Source organism: Trachemys scripta, chromosome 2 (assembly GCF_013100865.1).
Source record: "Trachemys scripta elegans isolate TJP31775 chromosome 2, CAS_Tse_1.0, whole genome shotgun sequence".
Classification (NCBI taxonomy): Eukaryota; Metazoa; Chordata; order Testudines; family Emydidae; genus Trachemys; species Trachemys scripta.
Window position 1 is genome coordinate 32,687,077 of NC_048299.1, and position 23,999 is coordinate 32,711,075.

At 42.2% G+C, this 23,999-nt stretch overlaps 1 protein-coding gene across 1 annotated transcript in view; it reads right to left on the bottom strand.

Moving 5' to 3' along the window:
• Positions 1–1,042: 1,042 nt before the first annotated feature.
• The window catches only part of GAD2 (glutamate decarboxylase 2), a 54,789-nt gene continuing 31,832 nt past the window's right edge, over positions 1,043–23,999 (bottom strand). Inside the window, exons 9-16 of the mRNA XM_034760221.1 lie at positions 22,197–22,251; positions 20,515–20,631; positions 18,149–18,213; positions 12,968–13,046; positions 10,177–10,326; positions 8,169–8,276; positions 7,150–7,239; positions 1,043–3,893 (exon numbers count right to left, since the gene is read on the bottom strand). Of these exons, the coding sequence (XP_034616112.1) occupies positions 3,720–3,893; positions 7,150–7,239; positions 8,169–8,276; positions 10,177–10,326; positions 12,968–13,046; positions 18,149–18,213; positions 20,515–20,631; positions 22,197–22,251 (838 nt within the window). The 3' untranslated portion in view covers positions 1,043–3,719. The remainder of the gene's footprint in view (positions 3,894–7,149; positions 7,240–8,168; positions 8,277–10,176; positions 10,327–12,967; positions 13,047–18,148; positions 18,214–20,514; positions 20,632–22,196; positions 22,252–23,999) is intronic.

Genomic DNA, 23,999 nt, shown 5'->3' on the forward strand with positions numbered 1-23,999 from the left:
TTCTGATCTGTGGCCAAATCCTGAAATTCTTACTCCAGCAAAAATTGCCAGTATTTCAAATGAGACTTACTTGAGTAAGAACAGGCTAATGATCCTGATTCTGCATTGCAATGCTCATCGTATAGTCATTTACACATGAGGAAAGTATCTGAAAATTGGGTGTAAGAGGCTGCTAGTCCGATTTGATTGCGTTTTACATTCATTTTGCATTCATTCTACACAGGCCCAAAGACGTCCTGATTTAGCTCACTGACATAACAAGGTTGTCTGAGTAAAAGCAGTAAAAATATATGGAAGAGGTCAGGATTTGTCCCATGAGCTGGCAAATAGAAAATAGCTACAGGCTCATATAGAGGAGAATTCACAATCTCACTCTGGCAGCAGTACTTCAGACGCATTGTTTGTCTTTAGTAGCCTCCTTCCACCCTTCCCTTTCCCTAGCCATAATGAAAAGCATTCAGGATGCCCAGAATGTCTGTTTTGTATCCACCACGACACTCAGTGTAATAGTGGGGTTTTCTGGAGAGGCTTGAGCCGTTGAAAATTAAAGATTTATGTCCAACTGCATGCACTTATTATGCCACAATTAAATATCTCCATTATTTGGGGATAAGGGCACACATAAAAGACAGACAAAAAAAACCAAAGGGCAACAAATTCTGATGTTTTTATAGGGGAGAGAAAAAAATGCATGTGTAGGATTAGTGACAGCTGGATCCACCTTGGTAACCATCAGATAAAGGAATGGCAGCAAGCATGTTTCCATGTAGATACTAACGCTGGCTAATATATGACTCTGCTTATGTCAAGAGGGTCTGACACTAGATTTCAATTATTTTGCTATGTATTATACATATTATACATTTAATAGAAGGTGTCTTATCAATGAAAATTCAGAAAGAGCAACCAGAAGAGAGCTAGCAGGAAATAGCATCATTCTCATCACGAGCCTGGCTCAGAGATGACATGACAGATGTGGCTTCTTTCTGTTCACATGGAACGTTGAGGCCAATAATAATAATAAAAAAAGCCCACACAGATACAGCATAGCCACATTTTACACTTTTATTTGGGTTTAGATCAACAACACAGAGAAAATACTTTGGTCAAACACAAGAAGAAGAGGTTGCCATGTAGTTCTTTCTGGCAGTAACATGGAAAAATGCTGGTGTCCTCATGAAACACTGAATGTATATCTTGGATTGGCACATTGAACTAATAAATACAGTGTTTGTACTTAGCATTTGAAAACAGAATTGCACATGCAAGATGTAACCAGGCTACTGCTCACCTTCACCATTGTCCCTGTACTATTTTTTACACTTAGTTCTTCGTCCCCATTTTCTCTGCTACAAACAAGAACAGAATTTGCTCGGCTGCTCAGTGTTTCAGTGACTACAGTTGGTAATTTTGTGACCTGTTTGGATAAGGTTGCTTTAGTCCTCATTGGCAGAATTGGTATCTGCTCTAAAGCTTTAATTGAAACATTATGCATTGTAGGTCGTAATGGGTCACTACTGGGGTGAGGGGAATGTTCTTCTCTCAAGCTGATCAGGAGAGGATAGTACTGAGCAAAGATATAGTATAGGGACTTGTGTGTGAATGCAGCTCTTACAATACCAAGAGTCAATAGTACTACCACACAAAGAAAGACATATCAATAATATATTGTACAAGCTTATTCAGTAACACATGTTGATTTGCAACACTGTACAGTTTAAATCTAAAATGCACGGCCTCAATCTGAGGTGACAAACAGTACTATCAATATAATAAAGGCAACACAACTACAGACACAATTTATTTCCTCTTCTCATGTCACATCCTCATGACATTACACCGAATCAATACCCCATTTATGTATTTTAGGTCAAATTAAACCACTCTGCACTAGTTTTCTTCAAGTATTTTAGAGCGAGTAAAGCAATCTTGCTTTACAAATGAAAGTGGCCATGTCGATTCCAGTCAAAGCTACAACCAAAACTTAACTAGGGTTATAAATAGAAACAAGCCTGAGCCATTAAGTCCTGATCCAAGCTCTTCCAGATTTTGAGGAAGAGGAGGTTGAAGCTCAGTTTCCACTTCCATGCCTCCCCTAGTGTTGAAGAATGACTCAACATATCAGTTATGCAGGATTTTGCACCCATGATTTCTAAATGGGTCTGGATGACTCTACAATGACTGTGCTCTGAGTATCTAGGCATATCTCAAAGCATTCTAATAGCAATTTCAATCAGACAAACTCAATGTAGAGCTGGTTAGTAGATTTAGTCAAAACACTTTTTGAAAAAAGTGTTTTGACTAAACTGAAATTTTTCACAAAGTTGTATTGAGTTCTACAAAATTTCAGGCAAATGAAAAAAAAAGTTCAGAATGAAAATTTTCAGAATTTCCATTTTGTGGGAAATTGCAAACGTTGTTGTTGTTCTGAATTAGAACAAACAATTTTGAACGTTCCCGCGAAACTGAAATTCTGAGTTTCCAGCAGCTCTATCCCAGTGCTGGGAATGGGGATGTTTAGAAAAACTGTTGTCATGTGGAAAACTCAGGTTCCACCATGACATGAGCATCTGACTTAGGACCCTATTCTGAGACCTTTACATATACAAAAGTCCTTATTCATCCAATTAGCATTGCTCCTGTGAGATGTAGTAGGATCTGGGTCTTAGCGAATTCTAGTCAATCCTAGTTTTCAATTTATTTTTATCTCTAATGAATAAATTACTGTTTGCAAAGATGCTTATGACACAAGTATTTAGTGTAAAGTGTGGCCCTTTTTGATAGGCTGTTTAAAAGTAGAACAAAGAAACCACACAAATATAACCTTAGTTCAGTCTTGGTTAGGACTGTATATTGATTGTCCATTTGCTTAGGTTAGGCCACATAGGAAATATATTTAGGAATAATAGCATCCTATTGTTGTATTGTAGTAGTTCTTATTAAGAGTTTTTAAGAGCTGCAGTACTTGTGAGGTTTTGCAATACTTAACTCTAGAGATGTACAATCCATGTGACATATAGAAATGAGGCATTGAACCTTTTACAGAATTTATGTGGGCTTATGGTTCAAAATAATCTTTGTAGATATTTGATGCACCTCTATTAAAAGAAAAAAAATCTTGTTTAGTTTTCAGTTTCTGCCCCTGCATTTTTTATAACCCATATAAAATAAAAATCTATAGTTTACAAAATAGGATATTTTAATATATATATATTCCTTTTTTAAAATTATATGTATTTAAATACATTTGAAATGTTGCTATAGGTAAATTAGAAATTCTGTTCTAAATCTAAGAAAAAGGCAAAATATTTTCACTTTTAAACATACAGTTCCTTTACTTTATATATCTTACTGCCCCCCACTCCCATTTGATTTTGTCACCATTTGGGGCAAATTTGGCACCACTCAATCTGATTACTTTTAACCTAAAACATTATTTACTAACTGTATTAAAATTTGGGGGGAAATTGCAAGTATCTTCTGTTATTTCTTATTTGTTTGAATGCAGCCTTTTGTGTATCTAATTATTAAAGAGGTATTCTAAAACTCAAGAGAGGATTTTAAAAGGAGCATGTTTCTTGATTTTAAACTGTACTCTACATTGACGCCACAATATAGAAATAGATTTACTTTGCAACAAACTACAAATACATTCGCACAGTTTGTGACAACTTAATTGTCTACCTAGAGGTTCTGGACCAGACTTGCAGACCAGATTATTATAAATCTTGTCCCAGACGTTCTATTTCCTCAATCAGGAAATCAATGTCTTGATGAGAAGCTGCTGGGTTTGAGATGACCATACGGAAGAAGTTCACTTTGTCTCCCAGTGGTTGATAGCTGACCATAGTAGTTCCATATTCCATCATTCTGGCTTTTATCACTGGGGCCACCTGCAAAGGCATGATACAAATATCAAATAATTATTTCTAATTCTAGAATTTGCTTGCTTTTTTTAATAAGAGAAGGAAGCTAAAACAAAATAAGAAAAAAGTTAATTTTTGGCAAAAAACGAATTCAGCACAGAGTAAACTGATCAATTTATAAATTGGAGAGGGTACAGAGAAGAGCCATGTGAATGACTAAAGGATTAGAAAACATGCCTGATAATGATAGGGTCAAAGAGTTCAATCTATTTAGCTTAACAAAGAGAAGGTTAAGGGAGTGACTTGATTGCAGTCTATATATATCTACATGGGCTACAAATATTCAATAATGGGCTCTTCAGTCTAGCAGAGAAAGGTATACTATGACCCAATGGCTGGATGCTGAAGCTAGACAAATTCAGACTGGAAAGAAGGGGTAAATTTTTAATGATGAAAGTAACTAACTATGGGAACAATTTACAAGGGTTTGTGGTGGATTCTCTGTCACTGATCATTTTAAATCAAGACTGGATGTTTTCTAAACGATAAGCTCTAGGAATTATTTTGGGGAATTTTTATGGTCTGTGTTATGCAGGAGGTCAGAATGGATGGTCCTTTCTGGTCTTGGAATCTATGGCTAGTCTACACTACCGCTTAAGTCAATGTAACTTATGTTGCTCAGGGATATGAAAAAGTCACCCCCCATGAACGATGCAAGTTACATCGCCTTAAAGCAGTGTCCATACTGCGGTATGTCAGCAGGAGACACTCTCCTGCTGACATAGCTTCCACCTCTTGTTGAAGTGGAGGTATTATGTTGAAGAGAGAGTGCTCTCCTATCAGCATAGTGTGTCTTTACCAGATGTACTACAGAGGCGCAGTTGCATTAGTGAAGCTGTGCCAACGTAGTGTGATAGTGTAGATTAGCCCTATGACTCTATGAAAGTACTGCATCAGAAAGGGGTGCTCTGGAGGGGCGGTCCGGGGGCACTGCAGGTGGGGGTCGAGGTGACCCGGGACCCCCTCTGGTGCTGCGGGAGGGGAGTGGCAGCGCTCAGCTTAGGACCACCGCTGGCTCAGGACCACCGCTTGCGCTGTAGGGGGCAGGTGGCAGTGCTTGGCCTGGGACCACCGCTGGTGCTGGGGGGGGGTGGCATTGCTGGCAGGCTACCTACCTGGCTCGGAGTGTACCTGCAGCTCCTAGGGGGAGGGGTGGCCAGGGGGGCTCCATGTGCTGCTCCCACCACAAATGCCAGCTCTGCAGCTCCCATTGGCCAGGAACCACAGCCAATGGGAGCTGCGGGAGTGGCACCTGTGGGGGCGGCGCCTGCGGGCACAGGCAGTGCGCAGAGCCACCTGACCCCTCCACCTAGGAGCTGTAGGGACATGCTGGTAGAAGCCGGGAAAGCCCCCCCCCCCCGGTAAGCGCCGCCCCACACCCCAACCCCGTGCCCCAGGCTTGGGCCCCCTCCCATCTTGGGTAGCCCCTGAGCCAGCACCAGCTGCTGCAGAAGTCATGGAAAGTCACGGAATCCATGACTTCCATGACCTCCGTGACAGACCCTCAGCTTTAAACATGGGAGATGTAGTTGAATCAGGGAGACCAGCCTATAGAGGAGCTTGGTGAACCTGAACTACCACTCCCATGAGGCACTGTGGCAGCACTTCTGAATCAAAATATTTCAATTTTTGGATGAAATATTTTTGATTTTGATTTTTCATTGAAAAAAGTAAATTTTTCTATGGAAAGCTTCAATTTTTCATCGTTGTAAAAAAATTTGATGGGAAAAAAGACTCATTTTCTGACCATCTCTAATAGGTATGCATGTGCCTACTTTCAAGTGTGTGAGTAGTCCCATTGCCTTTAGCTAGGCATGCCAGAGGGAAGTGCAGGTAGGTGCCCAAGATTGTTTCGTCATCTGATTTGTCACCTTCCTACTTTAGATAAAAGCAGCAGTATTTACAAGGATTTAACTTTACACGTATCAGCAGACGTTACATGACATTGCAAAGGCAGTCATGACACCTTGCAAAGGCACAAAACCATTCTTTATATTGGCAATAAATGGCTCAGAGCTATTCTAACCAGTGTGCTAACACTCAGTATTGCTGACAAATGCAATTAACACATGTCATTTTCTGCATAATCCTCAAGCATATTGTTATAATCACTTTCCCTTTGTTTTCATATGCTAGACCTCTACCACACAATCAAATTAAAGCCTCTGGTCAAATTGTTACATTTGTTAGGATCACCAGTTGCAATTTAAATTGTTAACATCAAGGATGACCAAAGTTCAAATAAGCACCATAGAGAAAAATACTGAGAAAGGGCAAACACATAGAATACAAAACACACAGACCAGCATTTGAGTGAACTGAATTACAGATGCATTTTGTAAACCCACTTACCTTGCAGAAAGAAACCATTAAAATAACATTGGAAGTGTTCAAATGATCCCTTTTATATCACTAGTTTTTCCAATTTATAAAAACATAACTAGATACCTCCCACCCAGTGCTCTGAGTGTCCCGACAAAGCGATTCCCTAGTGAACCACCTCCTCATCAAAACCCCATTCTTGATCACACAACATCCCCAGGGCAGCTCATGTGGAGAAATAACACTAGGAAAGTCTTTGTGTATTTTCAGCCCTCTTTTAAGCACCAAATATTTTGGCTTTTTATTAATCACATTGTCTGCTCTTGCTCTTCACTTCAACTCCCCTTCCATCCGTTCTGTTCCTCTCATCCCCCTGCACAGGCTGCCCGATTCTCCTCCTCCTACTCCCTTGGACAGGCTGTCTGGTTCTTCTCTCTCACCCTCTCTGGAACACCTTCTGGCATTTCTAGTTCCTAAATACAGCTCCTGTTTCCTCACCTCCTCCACTTATATAGCAGTGGTCCTTAAAGGAGGCAGCTGGGCTGGCTTCTCTTCCTTATTTCCAGATCTTTTTACAGGCCTCCAGTCTCTTTGGAAGCTAGAGGTAAGGAGGAGCAGCTAACATCATGTAACCTTCCAGGCCTCTGTAGACCACCACCAAGTGCTCTGCAGACCACAATTTGAGAAAACCATTATGTTACAGATGAGCCTGATACACAAAGATAGGATCCAAATTTGGTTTGAACTTCCCCAAAGTTGGGGACTGAAGGGTTGTTATCCAAGATTCTTGTGCAAGCCCATCTCTAATATTTTGAAATATTTTCAGCTAAAGATACCTGTGGCCTTTATGTTGATGACATGGGCATGCCTTGCATACAATGAACCAACATATCTTATTTACCTTTAGAAGGCAGTTCATTCTTTCTTCGTTGTCCTCCATGCTGCGCAAACTGGGAGGTACGTACCAGAAGCAGACATTTGTGTGCTGAGGCTAAACACAAAATAATAATGGCTTACACGGCAAAAAATGTTCATAATATCTCAATTGCAATTAATTCCATGCCTTTCCCTCCTCTCATACATCATGTTATGAAAGCAATCATTGGCTTTCATTACTGCACACTACAGAGAGTCATTAGAATCATTATTAGGGATAATTTTAGGCAATTTATCCCAAAGAAGACAGACCCAGATATACATCCCCCACTGTGCCTATGCATTTGTCCCCTACAGAGAGACATCTGGATTCTATAGGTGCTGTCCTTTCAAGAGGCTGCATGGAGTATGGAGTTAATGTCTCTTCAGAAGCAGGTGTCTATAGTAGATGACCTACTTAATAGAGCATCCTGGGTACTTTGATTTTGTTGTGTGACTATATAATGTATAACTCTGGACATATAGGCTAGAGTCAGAGGTGAGTGTGAAATGGTATAAATTAGATTCTCTTCTATTCCTTGAAGTTCCCTGGTGCTCAGTTACACTTCCCTACGTTCCATTAAGCTCCCTTACTAATGTGAGAGAATAATGGAGTCTAAACTAGTTTAATTTGCACATTTAGGAGCCAGAAGAAGACAGGTGAAAAGTAGGGCGTGGCCTGTTTTCATGGCTTGTCTACATAGAGACTTAGTGCATGCCAAGTTGGGGTGTGAATCTACAGTGCACTAGCATGCCATGTGGAGCCTGTTTTCATCTGAGTCACCGGTAAAAGTCGGCTGTTAACTTTCATCTGGATGATGCAAGCTACAATACCCCACACTGCTGCCTCATTTCACTTGTCCGACAATGATGGGAATCATTAGCAGTTTCCTTTGTAAGGAGCATGTTTTTGGATCCTCCAAAACCAGATTGTCCTATCAGTAGCTACACAACTCCTGACGAAATGTACCAAATTTTAACATTACAGTAAGTCAGAATACATACCTTTCCATCAAACACCATTTCATAGCCTTCTCTGTTCTTTATTTTATTATATAGATATTCTGCAAGTTCCAAGCACTTGTCAATTTGTGCTTCAAATCCTGTAGTTCCCTTCATAAAAAAAGAACACAATATTTTGTATCTCTCTGTATTCTGAATTGCTATCGTGTCAGGAATACGTGACACTTGCTAAAGCAAATATGCAGGTTACTTCTCTAAAGTCTATCTTGGAGATGCTGTACACCTTCTTGTTTGCTATGAATAGTTCACCCAGCTCTAGCTGTATCCATCTGACCTGTATGAAATAGGTTGGTGATATCAGTCCAGTTGCTAATGGGCCACTGAAGCTATGAATCACTGATGGGAACACTTGTTGGCAGCCTCTGCAGTGAGGCCATGGATTGGAAAGCTGTGGAGCATGAACTCTACAGTTGTTCCTTCTTGGTCAGGGTTGAGTCACATGGTGAGCAAGTGGGGAAGTTTGCACTGATCTATGGAGAGAGGACTCTAGCCTTCCGGGGGGCAATCTGGCACCTATTCCTAGCCCAAAAACCCCCAATAGAAAATTAAATGATAACATGAGCTTTTAAAGAGCAGCTTGATGTCTGGTGAAAAACAAGCATTCTAATTAGAAAGCAGCTCTGTCTCTTCAGCATGGCCATTTTTTTTCTCTCCTCATTGCTACTTGATAAAGGACATTTGTATGAAATTGGAATCTTTGTTTTTAAGAGCTTCAGTTTCTCCTGCTGCTTCCTTTCCAGCTCAAGTCCGTTTGCGATATCATAATCATTTCTGCAACCACCAGCTGTGATGCCACTAATAAAGCATTATTATGGTTTCAAGTCAGGAGAACAAGTTGCAGAAACAGACAAACTGTTTAAGAAACACTGATCCTATGTTAATGTAAACATTCCAATTTAAATAGAGGTGGGAAATTGGGAGAAAAAATAGTCAAAGAAATGATTTGGCCTTTAAGAAAAAATGTTTATAAATAAAAGTCCACTCAGCCCAGCTAAATCTGATTTGTGCTGTGCTGGCACTGCAAAGCAGACCTAAAGCTAGTTTAAGTGGACTTTTGGGTAGGGGCATCCTACAGTGGTGCAGAGGCAGCATAGTGCCAAGCACAGGGGGTGTGGCCAAAGAAAAAGGGGTGTGGCCAAATTTCCCTTGCACTCGGAAGGCCCCCACTATTACAGCAGCTCCTGGGAGGCTATTTCAACTAGGACAACTTGAAAACAGTCTTGAGGCTTCTTGAAGTTGTTCCTTGCAACTGGTCCAGTGCCTAGTGGCCTGAGGATCAGGGAAACACAAAGATGGCTTACATCCAATTTTGAAGACTCCTGGTTACAGTCCCAAAGAGCTATCCCGGGATGTGTTTTCAGAATTTGAATAAAGCATCTAAGGGTCTTTAAGGCCTTTTTTTTTTTTTGTATAGGAACGATGCAGTCAACTGCAATGAACAAGCCTGAAATAGTTAGGCATAATCATTTGAATTTATACATAAAAGTATTTATTTAGCAATATTATACAAAAGGATGCATGAGTCAAAAAGAGCCAGTACTTTCAGATTTTAATTAGTTTGCCCATAATAATAATGTGACTGTGGTGTAATCACAGTATAAAATGGAACCAGGTGTGTTAGTCACTAATTTGTCACATTTAGTTTTAGAATTTCATTAAAATAAAAAATCTTTGTGTTTCCAAAAACTTTCTTGACTGATTACACTTATACTTAAACATATTTATGCTGTCAAATTGTTAGATTTAGATGCCACAATTGGTGTACAATGACATGGAGTCTGAATTTCAAAGTCATGTGTGATGCTTTGTAGCTAAATCAGTTAAAAGGTAAAGAAAGTGGAAATGTATTCTTATTATTTTTATTATTATTTAATTTCTATCATTGTTCTTTCTTCCATCTCATGTGAAAAGACATTTTCTAAAATTCTGATTATATAAAGCAGAGCTGTTCACTGTTTTATGCAAACAAATACATCACGTACTTGCTTACCTTTGCTCTCCACATCAGCCAGAGCTTGAAGACATCAACATGACGCCCGCATTGCAACGCCTTGTCTCCAGTGTCATATGACAAGTCATAGTGTTTATCTTGTTGAAAGAGGTAGGAAGCATGCATTTGATTGCAGCTCTGCATCAAGCCCTTAAAGAAACAGAGACACAGTTAAGGAAAATTGGCATTTGCATGGTTTTACTGCTTTGCTTCCTTTTATTTGTATTATGTAACCTTTCCAAATGACTTTCCAAAGCATTACTCTGGATAAAGCAAGCTGACCCAGCAGCCCTGTGGCTCTTCTAAATAATGTCATGACACTCTTTGCTGAATTGGTTTTGTTTCTAAACTACTATTCCCCGTTTTTATTCTTTCAGGGTGCAGTTCATTCCAGTGCTGAAGGCACATGCGAGGCCCTCCACGCCACCTACGCTACAAACCAGGTGCTTACGGGGGTCTTAAATAGTAAGAAAGGCTTTGGGCAGATGGGGGTGAATATGCCTTTAAGAACACTGCTAGTGCTGTTTCTGAAGGTAAGTGGTCACATTTTGACTCCCGTCTAGCCTGCAAAATGTAGTTTTGGGAGACAGTCTTGCAATGTGCACAACATTTGGCTGCGGGCCCCCAGTTGGCTATCTCTGAGCGAAGGTGAGGGCAGCCGTTTCACAAAAAGCATGGAGCTAATAATTTTTCTCAGTTTTCCTTTTTATTTGTGTGCATTATATATAGAGAGCGCCAAATCCTGGCTTTGTTGAAGTCTTTGTGCATGTTTTGTGCACGCCATAGACCTCTTTCCCAAAACTGTATTTTGCAGTCCACAGGGGGGTCTTTGTCTTCAAGATTTACTTATATATGAAACTCATAAAAATGAGATGGAAAAATGAGAGAAAAACAATTGGCTGTAGGTTTTTTGTGAGACACCTGTTCTCACTCGAGGTGAGGGATGGCACTGGCTTCAATGAGGCCAGGACTTGTTTCACAGAATTGAACCACAGGGCAAATAAAACCTAGCTCCTCTCTTTCTGTTTAAGTGCACTTTGTGTACAATCTGCTGTGCAGCTGTTAGCAGAGCAGGAACCAGCTTTTCAATAGCTGGTCTAAGAGGTGGTGGTTGTATAGCAGCTGTCCCAATGAGTGGCTGCTATATGAAAATTACAAGCTTGAAGGATAATTCTTCCAGTTGTAGCTGTCCAAGTACTAAATAAAATGTGTAGATTTTATCACGGGAACTTGGGCTTCCTTTTCGCATTCCACGCTGCACAAATTGGGCTTATATATCAGTGTTGGGTTGTAATGTCTCGCCATTTGGTTGACCCAGAGGTGAAAGGAAGCCAGTATGGCATACCGGCAAGAGCCAGGGCCCTTTAAATCGCCACCTGAGCCCAGCTGCCAGAGCCCTGGGATAGCGGCAGCAGGGCTTGCGCAGTGCTTTAAAAGGCTGGGGCTCCCAGCAGCGGCCAGAGCCCCTGGCCCTTTAAATCACTGCTGGAGCCCTGCCGCCGCTACCCCGGGGCTCTGGCAGCTGGGCTCAGGCGGCGATTTAAAGGGCATGGGGCTCTGGCCGCTGCAGGGAGCCCCAACCCTTTAAAACACTGCCCGAGCCCTGATGCCACTACCCTGGGACTCAGGCAGCAGCGCTTGGGCGTCGATTTAAAGGGCCCGGGGCTCCCTGCTGCCAGAGCCCCGGGCCCTTTAAATCGCTGGCTGAGCCCAGCTGCTGGAGCCCCGGGGTAGTGGTGGCAGGGCTCCGGCGGTGATTTAAAGGGCCCGGAGCGCCGTTGCAGTAGCGGCAGCCAGGGCCCCGGGCCCTTTAAATTGCTCCTGAGCCCCGGGGGTCCCAGCCGCCTCTCCAGCTGGTAGCTCCAGGGGTGATTTAAAGGACCCAGGGCTCCCAGCCGCAGCCGGAGCCCCGGGGCCTTTAAATCTTGATTTAAAGGCCCCGCCTCTTCCAGTTGAGGCCACACATCTTCTGGTTGAGGACACGCCCCTGCTCAGGACTCTGGCGTACCGGTAAATCCTTTAACTTACTTTCATCCCTGGGTTGACCAAAAACATCTGAAAGGGCAATAACTCATGGACACTGTGTACCATATTGCTAGTCCAACTGATATTTGTAAGTGGGCCAGATTCTGCCTTCAGCAGGGCGGGTGCAAGGAAGTTTTGCGCCCTAGCCCCCCCCCCCCCCCCCCCCGGCAGCCCCCCCCCCCCCCCCCGCCCCCCCCCCACGGCAGCTCCCCACCCCCCAGCCCGGGGATCCATGCGGCAGCTCTGACCCCGGGGAACCCCTGGGCTGCCAGCGGCGCACTGACCAGGGGAACCCCTGTGCTGCCTGCCGGTGGCTCAGACTCCCTCTCCCTCCCAGCGCAGCGGCCGCTGTAAAAAAAAAAAAATTTTGGCGCCCCCAAATTTTGGCGCCCTAGGCAACTGCCTAGTTGGCCTAAATGGTAGCACCGGCCCTGGCCTTCAGTCAGACCTATACACGGCATTGAAAGCTGTGGTGTTGCATGGCTTCAACTAAGTGCACAACTTAGTTCAGTGTATTTCAAATACAAAGTCGCCAAAACTCTATAAAGATATAGTCATTCATTTCTCCTGGACAGCTGCTTTAAATCCTTTCTGTGTTTGTAGACTGAACAAGTGCCTAGAGGTTTGTTTCTCAGTTTCATTTATAATCTTCATCCCATTAACATACATTAGCTATGACACAGTTATAAAGAAGGCATCCAGCACATTGCGGGGGAGGGGGGGAAATGCCAGAAATAACTAGAGGTGCAAATGGATGAAGACATACCTCTTCTCTAACGAGAAGGGCAGAACACTGCAATGGGACGCCCATCATCTTGTGGGGGTTCCAAGTCACAGAATTGGCCCTACAACAACAAACAACATTAAACTGAGATGTTATACCACAGGTCTGAATCATTAAAACATTCAGTAATAAACAAAAATAAGGCTCAACGATGCAAGCTGAAAATACGCACAGCGGTTTTCAGAAGAGTGATTATTGATGTTCATACAGGACCCCAAAGGCAGTGCTAGCCCATTGGGGGGCCCTAAGCAGGAATATTTTGGTGCCCTTCCCACATACAGCACATACTAAAAAGTGACTAGGGGCCTTCTTGAACTGCTCGGGGCCCTAACCAGTTGTTTAATCTGCGTATGCCTAGCACTGGCTCTGCAGGACCCAATTGTAGAACCTTTACTCACGCTGTGGGACACTGATATAAATTTACACAGGCAGATTACTCAGAGTAAGGATTTTTGTAGAGTTAGCCCTAAAAGGTTCTGGACTACGGCTCTGGAGAGTTAACACAGAGCCATGGTGCTATACATTAGATTTTGTGAGCACCAGAATTTCTTGTGATCCATCTACACTTTAAAGGCAAAGAGTGAATGTGTCAAAAACACGTATGTGATTTAGGACCAGTCTGCAAAGGTGTTTAGGCAGCTAAGATGCAGATAGGTGCCTAGTGGGATTTTCAAAAGCGCATAACAGGTTTGGTATCTAATTCCCACTTATTCCCATTAACCCCCATTGATCCCATCAACTTGCTGATGCAAAATGATCATGGTAGTGAATATGGCATTATCTCAAAATGCTCTTTCATGCTCTCGGCCATTTATCTTGGTTACCAAGATGCCAGAAGCTGCCTTAGAACGTTAGTCAGCGAGCTGAAATACTTATTGGCATGCATTGACTCAAGCAGGAAAAGAACACCAGGTCCTATGCCTGTTGGATTGATATAATATGCTCCTCAAGATACAGTGATATAGGAAGAGTGATTCATTGGCACAGCAAAAGCTATGCTGTTAACTAATCACATCACTGCAAATGGCTTAGAAAGGGTGAGAGGAGCTGGTAGTGGGGATTCAAAAATGTTTTGGGGAGTTTAGTTCCCTTTATTTAGGGTTTTGCAGGTTCTTTAATAAATCACTTAAAAGTAAGATTTTCTTTTTTTTTTGTTTTGAAAGGCTAACAAGTCTTCAGAGATTTTTTTAAAAAGAAGCAAATAGTGGCCTGGCATGGCTTGCAGAAGGTTGAGATTGTATCCAAAAGATCACGTTTTGTTATACATGTGAGAACATTTGGAAAAGTATTTTTTAGACCACAGCGAAGATGAAGAAGAATGTATAGAAATCCCAAGTTTCAAAAATGGCTAAATAAAACCAATCAAATACCTGTTTAACATACATAAAGGTTGATTTGTGCCTCCTATCTTCAGAACTGGGCAAGTTTGAGAATTGGGTCAACAGGAAGCTAGAAACACAGCTCCAAAAGTGGACACAACCCTAGTAAAAACTAGAATGAACGACTAGCCTGGGTTCCAAGATTGCTCTCTGGATATGATTGCCTGAGCTATAATGTACATACATTTATTAAGGGTATGCATAATAATCTGCCAAATGGGCTAAATCAGTTTAGAACTATGTTTATTCCTTGCTGTATAGTTCTTTGTATTGTGCTATAATCTGCTTCCTGGTTTCCCCAGAGAGAGAGAGAGAGTGTGAGAAAGAGTGTGTGTGTGTGTGAGAGTGAGAGAGAGAGAGAGAGAGAGGCCAAGGGCAGAAAGAGGATGCCTTGCACTCCTCTTATTCCACTCTGCAGGAGCATTATATGGGCTACAATTTGGATCAGAACTTGGATCTTATTCAGCTCAGCCTTAAACAGGTGTCAGTTTTTGAAGACACAGATAACTGCAAGTACATTTTTGCACCCACAGTTAGTTGTGACCACTATTCAGGTCACTTTGATCTTTACATCCTGGATTGCATCTGCAAAGCTGAATCTGGATCCCCCAGGGTTTAAAGGAAAGCAAGTTGGTGGCAGGGCACTCTCTGTCAGTGGCCCTTGACTGGAAGTCCTCCTGCTCTGCCAGGTACAAAAGAGACTGAATCTGCTGACTCAAGGGCAGGCTGCAAAACCCATCTGTTTGCATGGGTGTAGAGGGAGCACAAAGCGGGTGGGTGAACATTAAAGGATTGAGGTTGTGGGAAGGGTGGAGTGGTGAACTGTTCAGTTGTTCATTGTTTTATTTTTGTGTTATGCTTGACTTGTTATTTACTAATTGCAGGATTTATACTTTGGAGAGCTGTTGAAGATGCCTACAGCACAGGATTGTGCTCTTTCTTGCTGTGGTAGGGGGCTGTTTAACTGTGTAGATCTGAACAAGTCAGTAAATTGGGGGGGGGGGGTGTGCAAATATCTAGGGGACCAAAACTGTACCTGCAAGAATGGAAGTGAGTGTTTTGAGAATCTGGCCTGGGACGTAGTTTTTTTTCTCTGTTTGGAAACCAGTCGGTATTAAGGTTTGTGAAGAAGTGTTTTGGGATCCCGCTGGCGGTAAGGTGCCTTGCATATTAGTACATGAGCATTGTCATTTTCTCTCAGATTGCTCCCTACTCCCCCACAACATAGATTCCAAGGCCAGAAGAGACCATTGTGATCAATGCAACTATGTGCAGTTGCAAAATCCTGTAGCTGGTGGAATAGTTCTGTGCCGCCTTTCCTGCTATTTAAATGGGGTTATGCAGCCCCTGAAGCAAAGCCTGTAGGGAATACGCTTTCACAGACAGCATCTGGCTGCTTGGCCCAGCTCCTTGAGCATTTGGCAGCTTTTAATCAACTCAGCGCCACTCACTTGTTTAGCGCACTGGAGTTAATGATTCTAAACTTGCAATCAAGCCTATTAATCTCTTTTCCTATTACAGCTAATAACTTTTCTCTGTCTTTACAGAGAACCCTAAATACATGTTTTAAGATGCCTGTAGATAATGGAGGTGGCTTGGGATTTTTATAGTAAAACGGTTGTTTACCAGCAACAATGCCCAAATATCAATTTTCTGCCTAAATCATTGCATTGACCTTCAGGTCATCCATTTTTCTAAAATTCATCAGAAAATTAACGGTTGTGCACAAAGTATTTTATCTAATTAAATTTGCTTTGTCACAAAGGGTACTGACATCAACTATTGATATATGCTTAAATAAAATGATGGCTGACAGTCACATTTAAAGAAGAAAGTTACATAGACAAAAATGAGACACATTATTTTCTTTTGGAAATTTCCTAACGGATCATCCTGGAGTTTTGTTGGATCAAGAATTGGCTTTATTTGGTGTGTTCTGATTATTAGAAATTGAAGGCTGCAATGGATGCAGATGCTAACTCTCACTTTGCAACATCCAAATGTGAACACCTTAGTAGGATATCTAAATCCCACCCGTGGGTGCTCAGACTGGAATTTTTCCCATTTAATGTACCTAAGCACCAATATTAGCATCCACGTGTACACAAAGTGTATATGCCCTGTGGAAATCTGTGTAGTTACCCTGCCCCCCGCCCCCATCATTCACCATGTGAAGAAGGAAGAGGAAATGGCAAGATTCCCCATGTAATTCACTGCCCCATACTGGGAGATGACCCTTATCAGAACACTAGATCTAAACCCCTTGAATGTTGGGGAAGTTCCAATTGAGTTGTAGGTCTGAATTCATGATCTAGGAATCGCTTTATCATAGATTGAACCAGAACTTCTAAACACCTCTGAATTTGGAAGAAGTTCAGATTTGGCTCCTATCCTGGATCCACATTTTGTGATTCAGGTTCCTTGTTAATGCTATATCCTGATAAGCAGCAAGAGCAGGGATTTCAACATCCTGAATGTTTTGAAGTATATCCTGCTTAAACACAGCGTGCATGTATTCAGTGATAAGTCAGTTTTCTTTAACAAAAATGTATCTAGCTTTTTAAAGTCCTTTTTGAGTTCTAAAGGCTTTTAAGTGATCAGTTGGAGAGGAAGTCACTGGCTGCTTTCTGAATTCAAGATAAAAAACAATTTTTAGAAGTGTTATATGCTCGTGCATCTGAGAGAAGGGGATTGGGCCCTCATAGAGAGACATGAATACAGAGTATGCAGGAGAAGAATGGAAGGAAAATACCATGGAGCCAGTAAGAGGATCATGGGAATTGAGTGAAACCAAAGGCATGAAGACTGGGAAGAAGGAAGTTGGGACTAGTGCAATTTAACTGGCAGGGAGTTGTGGTTTTGCTAGAAGTTGGAAAGAAGTAGGATGGAAATAATATCCTAATCTTAACCGTAGAAGTTTTAAAAAAGTTTCTGGACAAAGTACTTGCTCAGGAGTTCATTCAGGCTTATTCTTTATTGCTACTGAATTGGTTCATCATTTCTGTGTGTATTATAGATGCGTTCACCGTGGGTGGAATTCAAAACCTTGTACACCTAAATCTCAGCATTTTCAAGATCCAGCACAAGGATTTACTTCCATGAGGCATATTCAAACAGTGCGGAAATCTGAGCTGCTGCACATATGAGCTGAGTTTTGCAACTACAGAAATGTGGAGAATAGAAGAAGCTATGAATTTGGATGTGTAAATTAATATTCCTAGCAAGAGTATGCATAACAACTCTTCTGATGATAAAATTCTAGCTAGAACCCATTGCAATACCCAGTGTACTAGGACATTGCATAAAAACTTATGAGTTATGTTGTCATGGCATGGTATCATGCTGATATTTCATAGTGATTTGAGGATTTATAAAATTGGAACAATCTTAGACAGACGGGTAACCCCGTTGCAAGATCTCCAAGGTTCAGTTCTTTTGGAAATGCAGTTGCCAGTTCTTTTTGGACAGGTTCAGACAGAGAATCACACAATGACCATTCTGGAGCTCAGAATATCGTTTGAAAAGGGTGAATCACAAATAGGAGCTATACATTATCTGAACAAGAAAACAAAGTCACATCACAAGTTTTTAGTCACACAGCTTATTGAATAAAGGAACTTAGCAATGTTATTTCAGTTGAGAGAGGATAGCTTGAAAGATTGCTTCATGCTATATGTTGGACATTAAATTATAATAATGAATAGGACTGGTTGATTTTTATTTATAGACATTTCTGTGGTAATCACAAATGTACTGGAGCACTTAATTTGTTAATAAATCATACCTTTCAACACCATTTAATTTCCATTTATGTTTTCTAGACATCAGCAGCCCTCCACCCCATGCTGCCTGAAAGACAAGATACATAATCTTACAAAACAGATAGTTTTGTATTTTTCTGGTGTTTGCATCCATGTGTTCAAGCAATTTTATGTCTGATCCTTTGCTTGCTTAACCCATATATCTCTAACCACCTCAGATGGAGCTACAGTTTAGGGCCTGGATAATAAACTGTACTAATGGTTTTCATCTCTCTCTCCTGTGGTTTCTTTCAGGAGGCTGTGACTGGAGTTGTGTAGGCCAGGGCCTATGTGTCAACCTGCATCACTGTCCAGCCCACCTAATTCCTCCTTCACCATGGCCATATACGACAGCAGTATGCTAGGCCAACCCCAATCTGTGTTGGGGAGACAATAGGTGACTAGAGAGACACAGAAGGATAAGTTGGCCTTTTCCCTTTTTGTGACAGTGGTGTTGATACAGTGGGATGGCAGCCAAGCTAGAGAGATGGGTTTTGCATCTGAGTTCAAACCACTAATGTTTCCTCAAACCTCCTCCTCACCCTCTTTTTTCCTGCAGAGCTCTGGGATTGGAGCGATCATCTTCCAGCTTGTGCAGAAGAATGAGGCGCAGTGAGGACCTCAATAAAGTAAGCTAATGTTAGCAAATCAGTTTGGCAAGATAGTCTAGCACAGGGATGTGCAAACTATGGCCCCTGGGCCGGATCCCTCAGAGATTTGGAGCCAGCCCGCAGGATTGCCATGACCCGTGGTGCTGCGGGCCCCGCACTGCTCCTGGAAGCGGCTGGCACCACATTCCTGCAGGCACCACCCCCCACAGCTCCTATTGGCCTGGAACAGGGAACTGCGGCCAATGGGAACTTTGGGGGAGGTAGCCACACACGAGGGCAGCACGCAGAGCCCTCTGCCCCTCTTCCCCCAGGGGCCGCAGGGACGTGATGCTGGCCAGTTCTGGGAACGGAGTGGTGCGGGGTCAGGGCAGGCAGGGAACCTGTCTTAGCTCCGCTGCACGCCGCTGCCACCCCGGAGCCGCTCAAGGTAAGTGGCGCCGGGCTGGAACCCGCACCCTGAACTCTTTCTGCACCCCACACTCCAACTCCCTGCCTTGAGCCCCCTGCTGCACCCCAACCCTCTGCCCTAAGCCCCCTGCCACAGCCCTCCTGCACCCCAACCCCCTGTCCTGCGCCCCGCCACACTCCTGCATGCACCCCTGCCCTGAGCCCCTTCCCGCACTCTGCACCCGCTTCCTGCACCCCAACCCCCTTCCCTGAGCCCTCTCGTACACCCTGCACCCCTCCTCTGCCCCAACCCCTTGCCCTGAGCCCCTTCCTGCACACTGCACCCCCTCCCACACACCACACTCCCTCCCGCACTCCAATCCCCTGCTCCAGCCCTACATTCATGGTCCTGCATGCGATTTCCCCACCCAGATGTGGCCCTCTGGCCAAAAAGTTTGCCTACTCCTGGTCTAGCAGATGCCTTAGGGACCTCAGAGTTTTAGTAATCTGGGGGAGTTACAGCATTAACTGACTGCAAGTTTAGAAACAACTAACAGCCTTTTTCTCACTTGTTTATTTTTAGGGCTGGCTGGAAAACAACAATTCTGTTTCATGAAAAATGTCAATATTTTTATTCATTCCAAAGCAAAACAAAAATGAGATCTTTAGACATTTTTTGCAAAGAACCTGCAGGAGGCTCCCTACCCCAGAATAGCTGAAATAAATGGAGTAGGGACTTGGAGCCACGTCTCTCCCATCCTGGGTGAGTACACTAACCAGCGGGCTATCCTGGGGGGAGGTTTCTCAGTCTCTTTCCATACCCCTCCCCAAATTCCATGTTGGATTTGAGAAACCCTCCAGACAATATTTTCATTGAAACAAGTACATTTCTGTGAAACATTTCAGCTACAACCCTATGAAATTTTTGGACAGAAGAAAAATGTCAAAGATTTTTCAACCAGCTTGATCTATTTTACATCTGACACAGAAGATGGGTCTATACGGGGTATGTTATTTTCTCACAATGATGATGTCTAGAGATACAGAGGCTGAGGCCAAGATTTTCAAACTAGGATTCCTAAAGTGAGTCATTAAAATGCATGTTTAGACAGCTAAAAGTGGCCTGATTTCCAAAGGTGCAGAGCACCAACAGCTCTCAGCGATCTCACCAGGAGTTCCAGGTGCCCAGCCTTTTTTTCAGATCAAAGGAGGGGAGAATTAGGCCCTAGCTCATTAGCTTTCATTAGAGGACCTAATAAGTTATCATCTGTGGAAAATGACACTGTACACGGATGGATGAATTCATGTTGGCACACTTTATAATCCAGTCGCTAGAGCAATACAGTACTTACATCCACGTGCATCCAGATTTTGTATTTCTTGCAGATGTCCGCAATAGCTAGGAGTGGATCAAACGCACCATACACTGTAGTTCCTGCAGTGGCACTAACTAGGAAAGGAACAAATCCCTACACAAAGAAGAGAAATATTCCTCAGTGAGAGAATATTATTAGTCAAACAGAGAACCCACCTGAATCTGCAGTAGCTCTATTTTCTTCCAGATAGTCAGGCCCTAGTGTAAGTAAAACTTTAATTGCAACAGCCACTGTGCTAATCCTGAATGAATACACAAGTGTCTCCAGGTGACAAACCTGCTTTATGTTGCCAGGCAAAAGAAATTGCCATTTGGAAATCAAGAGCTTTGCACTTTCCTTTTCTTTTCTTTTTTTTTTTTTTTTTACTTTTCTCATTTTAGATGTTCATAATATTACAGTTTCCCCCTTTAGGTGGCAGCAAACTTCCAAGGCCAACACTGTGCCATTTATGTAAATAAAGATACATTAGATGTAAAAGCTTCAGAACGAACATTTCCACACTTATCTGTCTGTTTGAAGTAAAACATGGATACTTTGTTATGACATGTAGGACAAACCAAACTATCTTTATGCATCATTGAACAATACATCTTTTTGGCAAATTTGAAGTAGCCTGTATTATGCTTTATATTAATATTGCATTCAGCGCATGCTAGATTCTGTGCATCATATAGGAAGGCACATTCCCTACTCCAAGAGTCTATGTTGTAAGATCCTGATCCCGCAAAGGTTTATGCTTACTCTCCACTTGTAGCACATGAGCAGTTTCCCTGAAACCATTGGAACTACTCAAAATGTGTAAAGTTAAGCAAGTGCCTAAGACTTTGCAAGATTGGGGTCTAAAATATGTATATGAAAATTATATAAAAAATAGAGGTTTTTTCATATGTAATGAGCAACTGATATTTCTTAAAAGGCCTGAACTCCCCCCCTCCCCTCCCTCAAAATAGGATATATGCTTAGTAGGTTTTTGGTTGAATGTTTTGTTTTTTGGTTTAGTTTCCCCTACCCCATGGTTTATCTTAGGCAAAGCAAGTTTTTACAAAGACCAGTTTTTCTTGTGAAGTATGAACTCTGTGTTTTTAAATTATTATTGTACAGCAACTGTTGCCATAGCCACCATATTAAAATAAGATATATATTATAATATCATATTTAAGCTTTAAAAGGGGCCTTTTAAAAGGGCACACAAATAAACTGTACCTTGGAGAATATATTTAGTTCTTTGAATTAACTCTTCTTGCTTTTGTGCCTTCGATAAGATTATTTTCAGTTTATTAAAAAAAACGTCAATCCCAAAAGTCTTTTCATTTAGAGTTAACATTCAGCTAGTGATTGTATCACAGACTGAGGAGGTCTAAGTCAGGAGAAGATTATACTATATAGCATAGAAGGAAGACAAATGCCTTGGGAAGGCCATGAAACATCTTTAAACACATCTTTTATTCAGCACTTCTAACCTTCCTCATTATACTGATGTGTTTCAGATAAGTAAATCATGGTATAATTCCATGTTGTCCTGCAAGGGAACATAACACAGAACAGCTCAAATCTCCTCTTAAAAACACCAATCAAATTGACCAAAATGCCACTTGTTTCCTATGCGTGGAAGTGGAAAACGCTGCACCATTTCTGAAGGCACCTGGTAATAGACTTACTTTTTGTTTGGCTTCAATAATTCTTCTTTCAAGGTCTGATGGGATAATTTTCCCTCTGCAGAAAGGATAATGTCATATTAAGGTTCCAGTTTTGAAAACAGCCCCTTTCTATCACTTTTCCACTTAAATAATCTCAGATAGGGATGAAATTGACCCCTCTGCACCATTTAAGTTCTCAAAGTAGGCCCTTAAATGGTACCTAGTCCTTGACCTGGCCTTCAGCACAACGCTGAATTTCACTGTTAGCTAGTCAGCTGGCACCAGTGTGGTGGTAATAGTGGGGAAAAGTCACCTCCATTCAGGTGGTGGTTCAGGACCATGCTGAAGCCCCACTTAGTGCTATATTAAAAGGCAAATCCTGCCCCATAGTGCTTCAGGTTCCAGTGTGCCTCCGTAGCCCCACTGAGAAATTCCTGGATGTCCTGCAGGGGATTCCCAACTCTGTGGCTGCTATTGGTTGCTGTGTGGCAACCCAACCAGGCCCCCTGCTCAAGCGTTGAAGTCTGTGACTCCATCTCCCAAGGGCTTTGAGGATCATGTCCAGGGGGCTCTGCACTTGCACAGAGAATCCTCGAATCAACTGCATGGCCCCAAACCAAGAGATCAGCTGACTGCTCTAAAATTAAACTGTTGGGGAGGGAGAAGGAAGTCTGGGTCCCTTCCCATTACTTCTCCACACCCACAGGAGAACATGAACTTTTATTTGCAATGCAGAACAAAACAAAGCAGGCCAAATTAATCCTCAGTGTAACTCTAGTGGAGTGACACTACAAATGAATTTGCCTCAGAGTGACTGCTCCATAGCTTGATCTGGTTACCTTCCTACTAGCTTTGAGAGGGGCATGAAAAGAAGCAGCTGGTCTGGGCTAAAAGAAAATACATCTTTAAATCCTTCAAATTTAGTGTACATGGTATTTGCAGTAGATTTATTATGAGCCATTCACCTGAGATTCAGGCTCAGTGGCATAAGCCCCTCAAGCCAATCTGGAAAGTCTTGTAAATTCATTAGGCTCATGATGAAAACACTATTCATGTTTACATATTAAGATCTGGGGGTTTGGTTGTTTTAGCTAAGGGTACGTCTATACTACCCACCGGATCGGCGGGTAGTGATCGATCTATCGGGGATCGATTTATCGAGTGTAGTGTAGATACGATAAATCGATCCCCGATCGCTCTCCCGTCGACTGCTGAACTCCATCTTGGCGAGAGGCAGAAGCAAAGTCGACGGGGGAGCTGCGGCCGTCGATCCCGTGCCGGGAGGATGCGAAGTAAGTAATTCTAAGTCGATCTAAGATACGTCGACTTCAGCTATGCTATTCGTGTAGCTGAAGTTGCGTATCTTAGATTGATCCCCCCCCCCCGTGTAGACCAGGCCTGAGAGTCAGACTATCCATGGAGAGAAAGAATCCATAAAATCATCAGCATTATGCTAGTTGTTTTTAAAATTTTGGTAAGTTCTTCATTAACTTTGATTAATCACTGGGCACTTACAAAAACAGGCCCACTTCAAGAACCTTTTCAGTCTTTAACAGAGGTGGTAAAAAAATTTCATTGAAAGAAATGGATTTGTCAAAAATAAATATTTTAATGGAAAAAATGTAATGAAATGGTTCTATTTTTTTGTCTAAAAATAAAAATTAACTTTTGGTTTCTAACCAAAAACCAGAATGTTTTACCAAAAATAATTTTAGAAAACCAAAAATTTGCTGGGGTTTGGTTTCATTTAAACCAGAAAAATTCAGGGGAATAAAAAAATGAAAATGTCTTCATTTTCAGCAAAAAAAGTTTGGTATTTTTTGA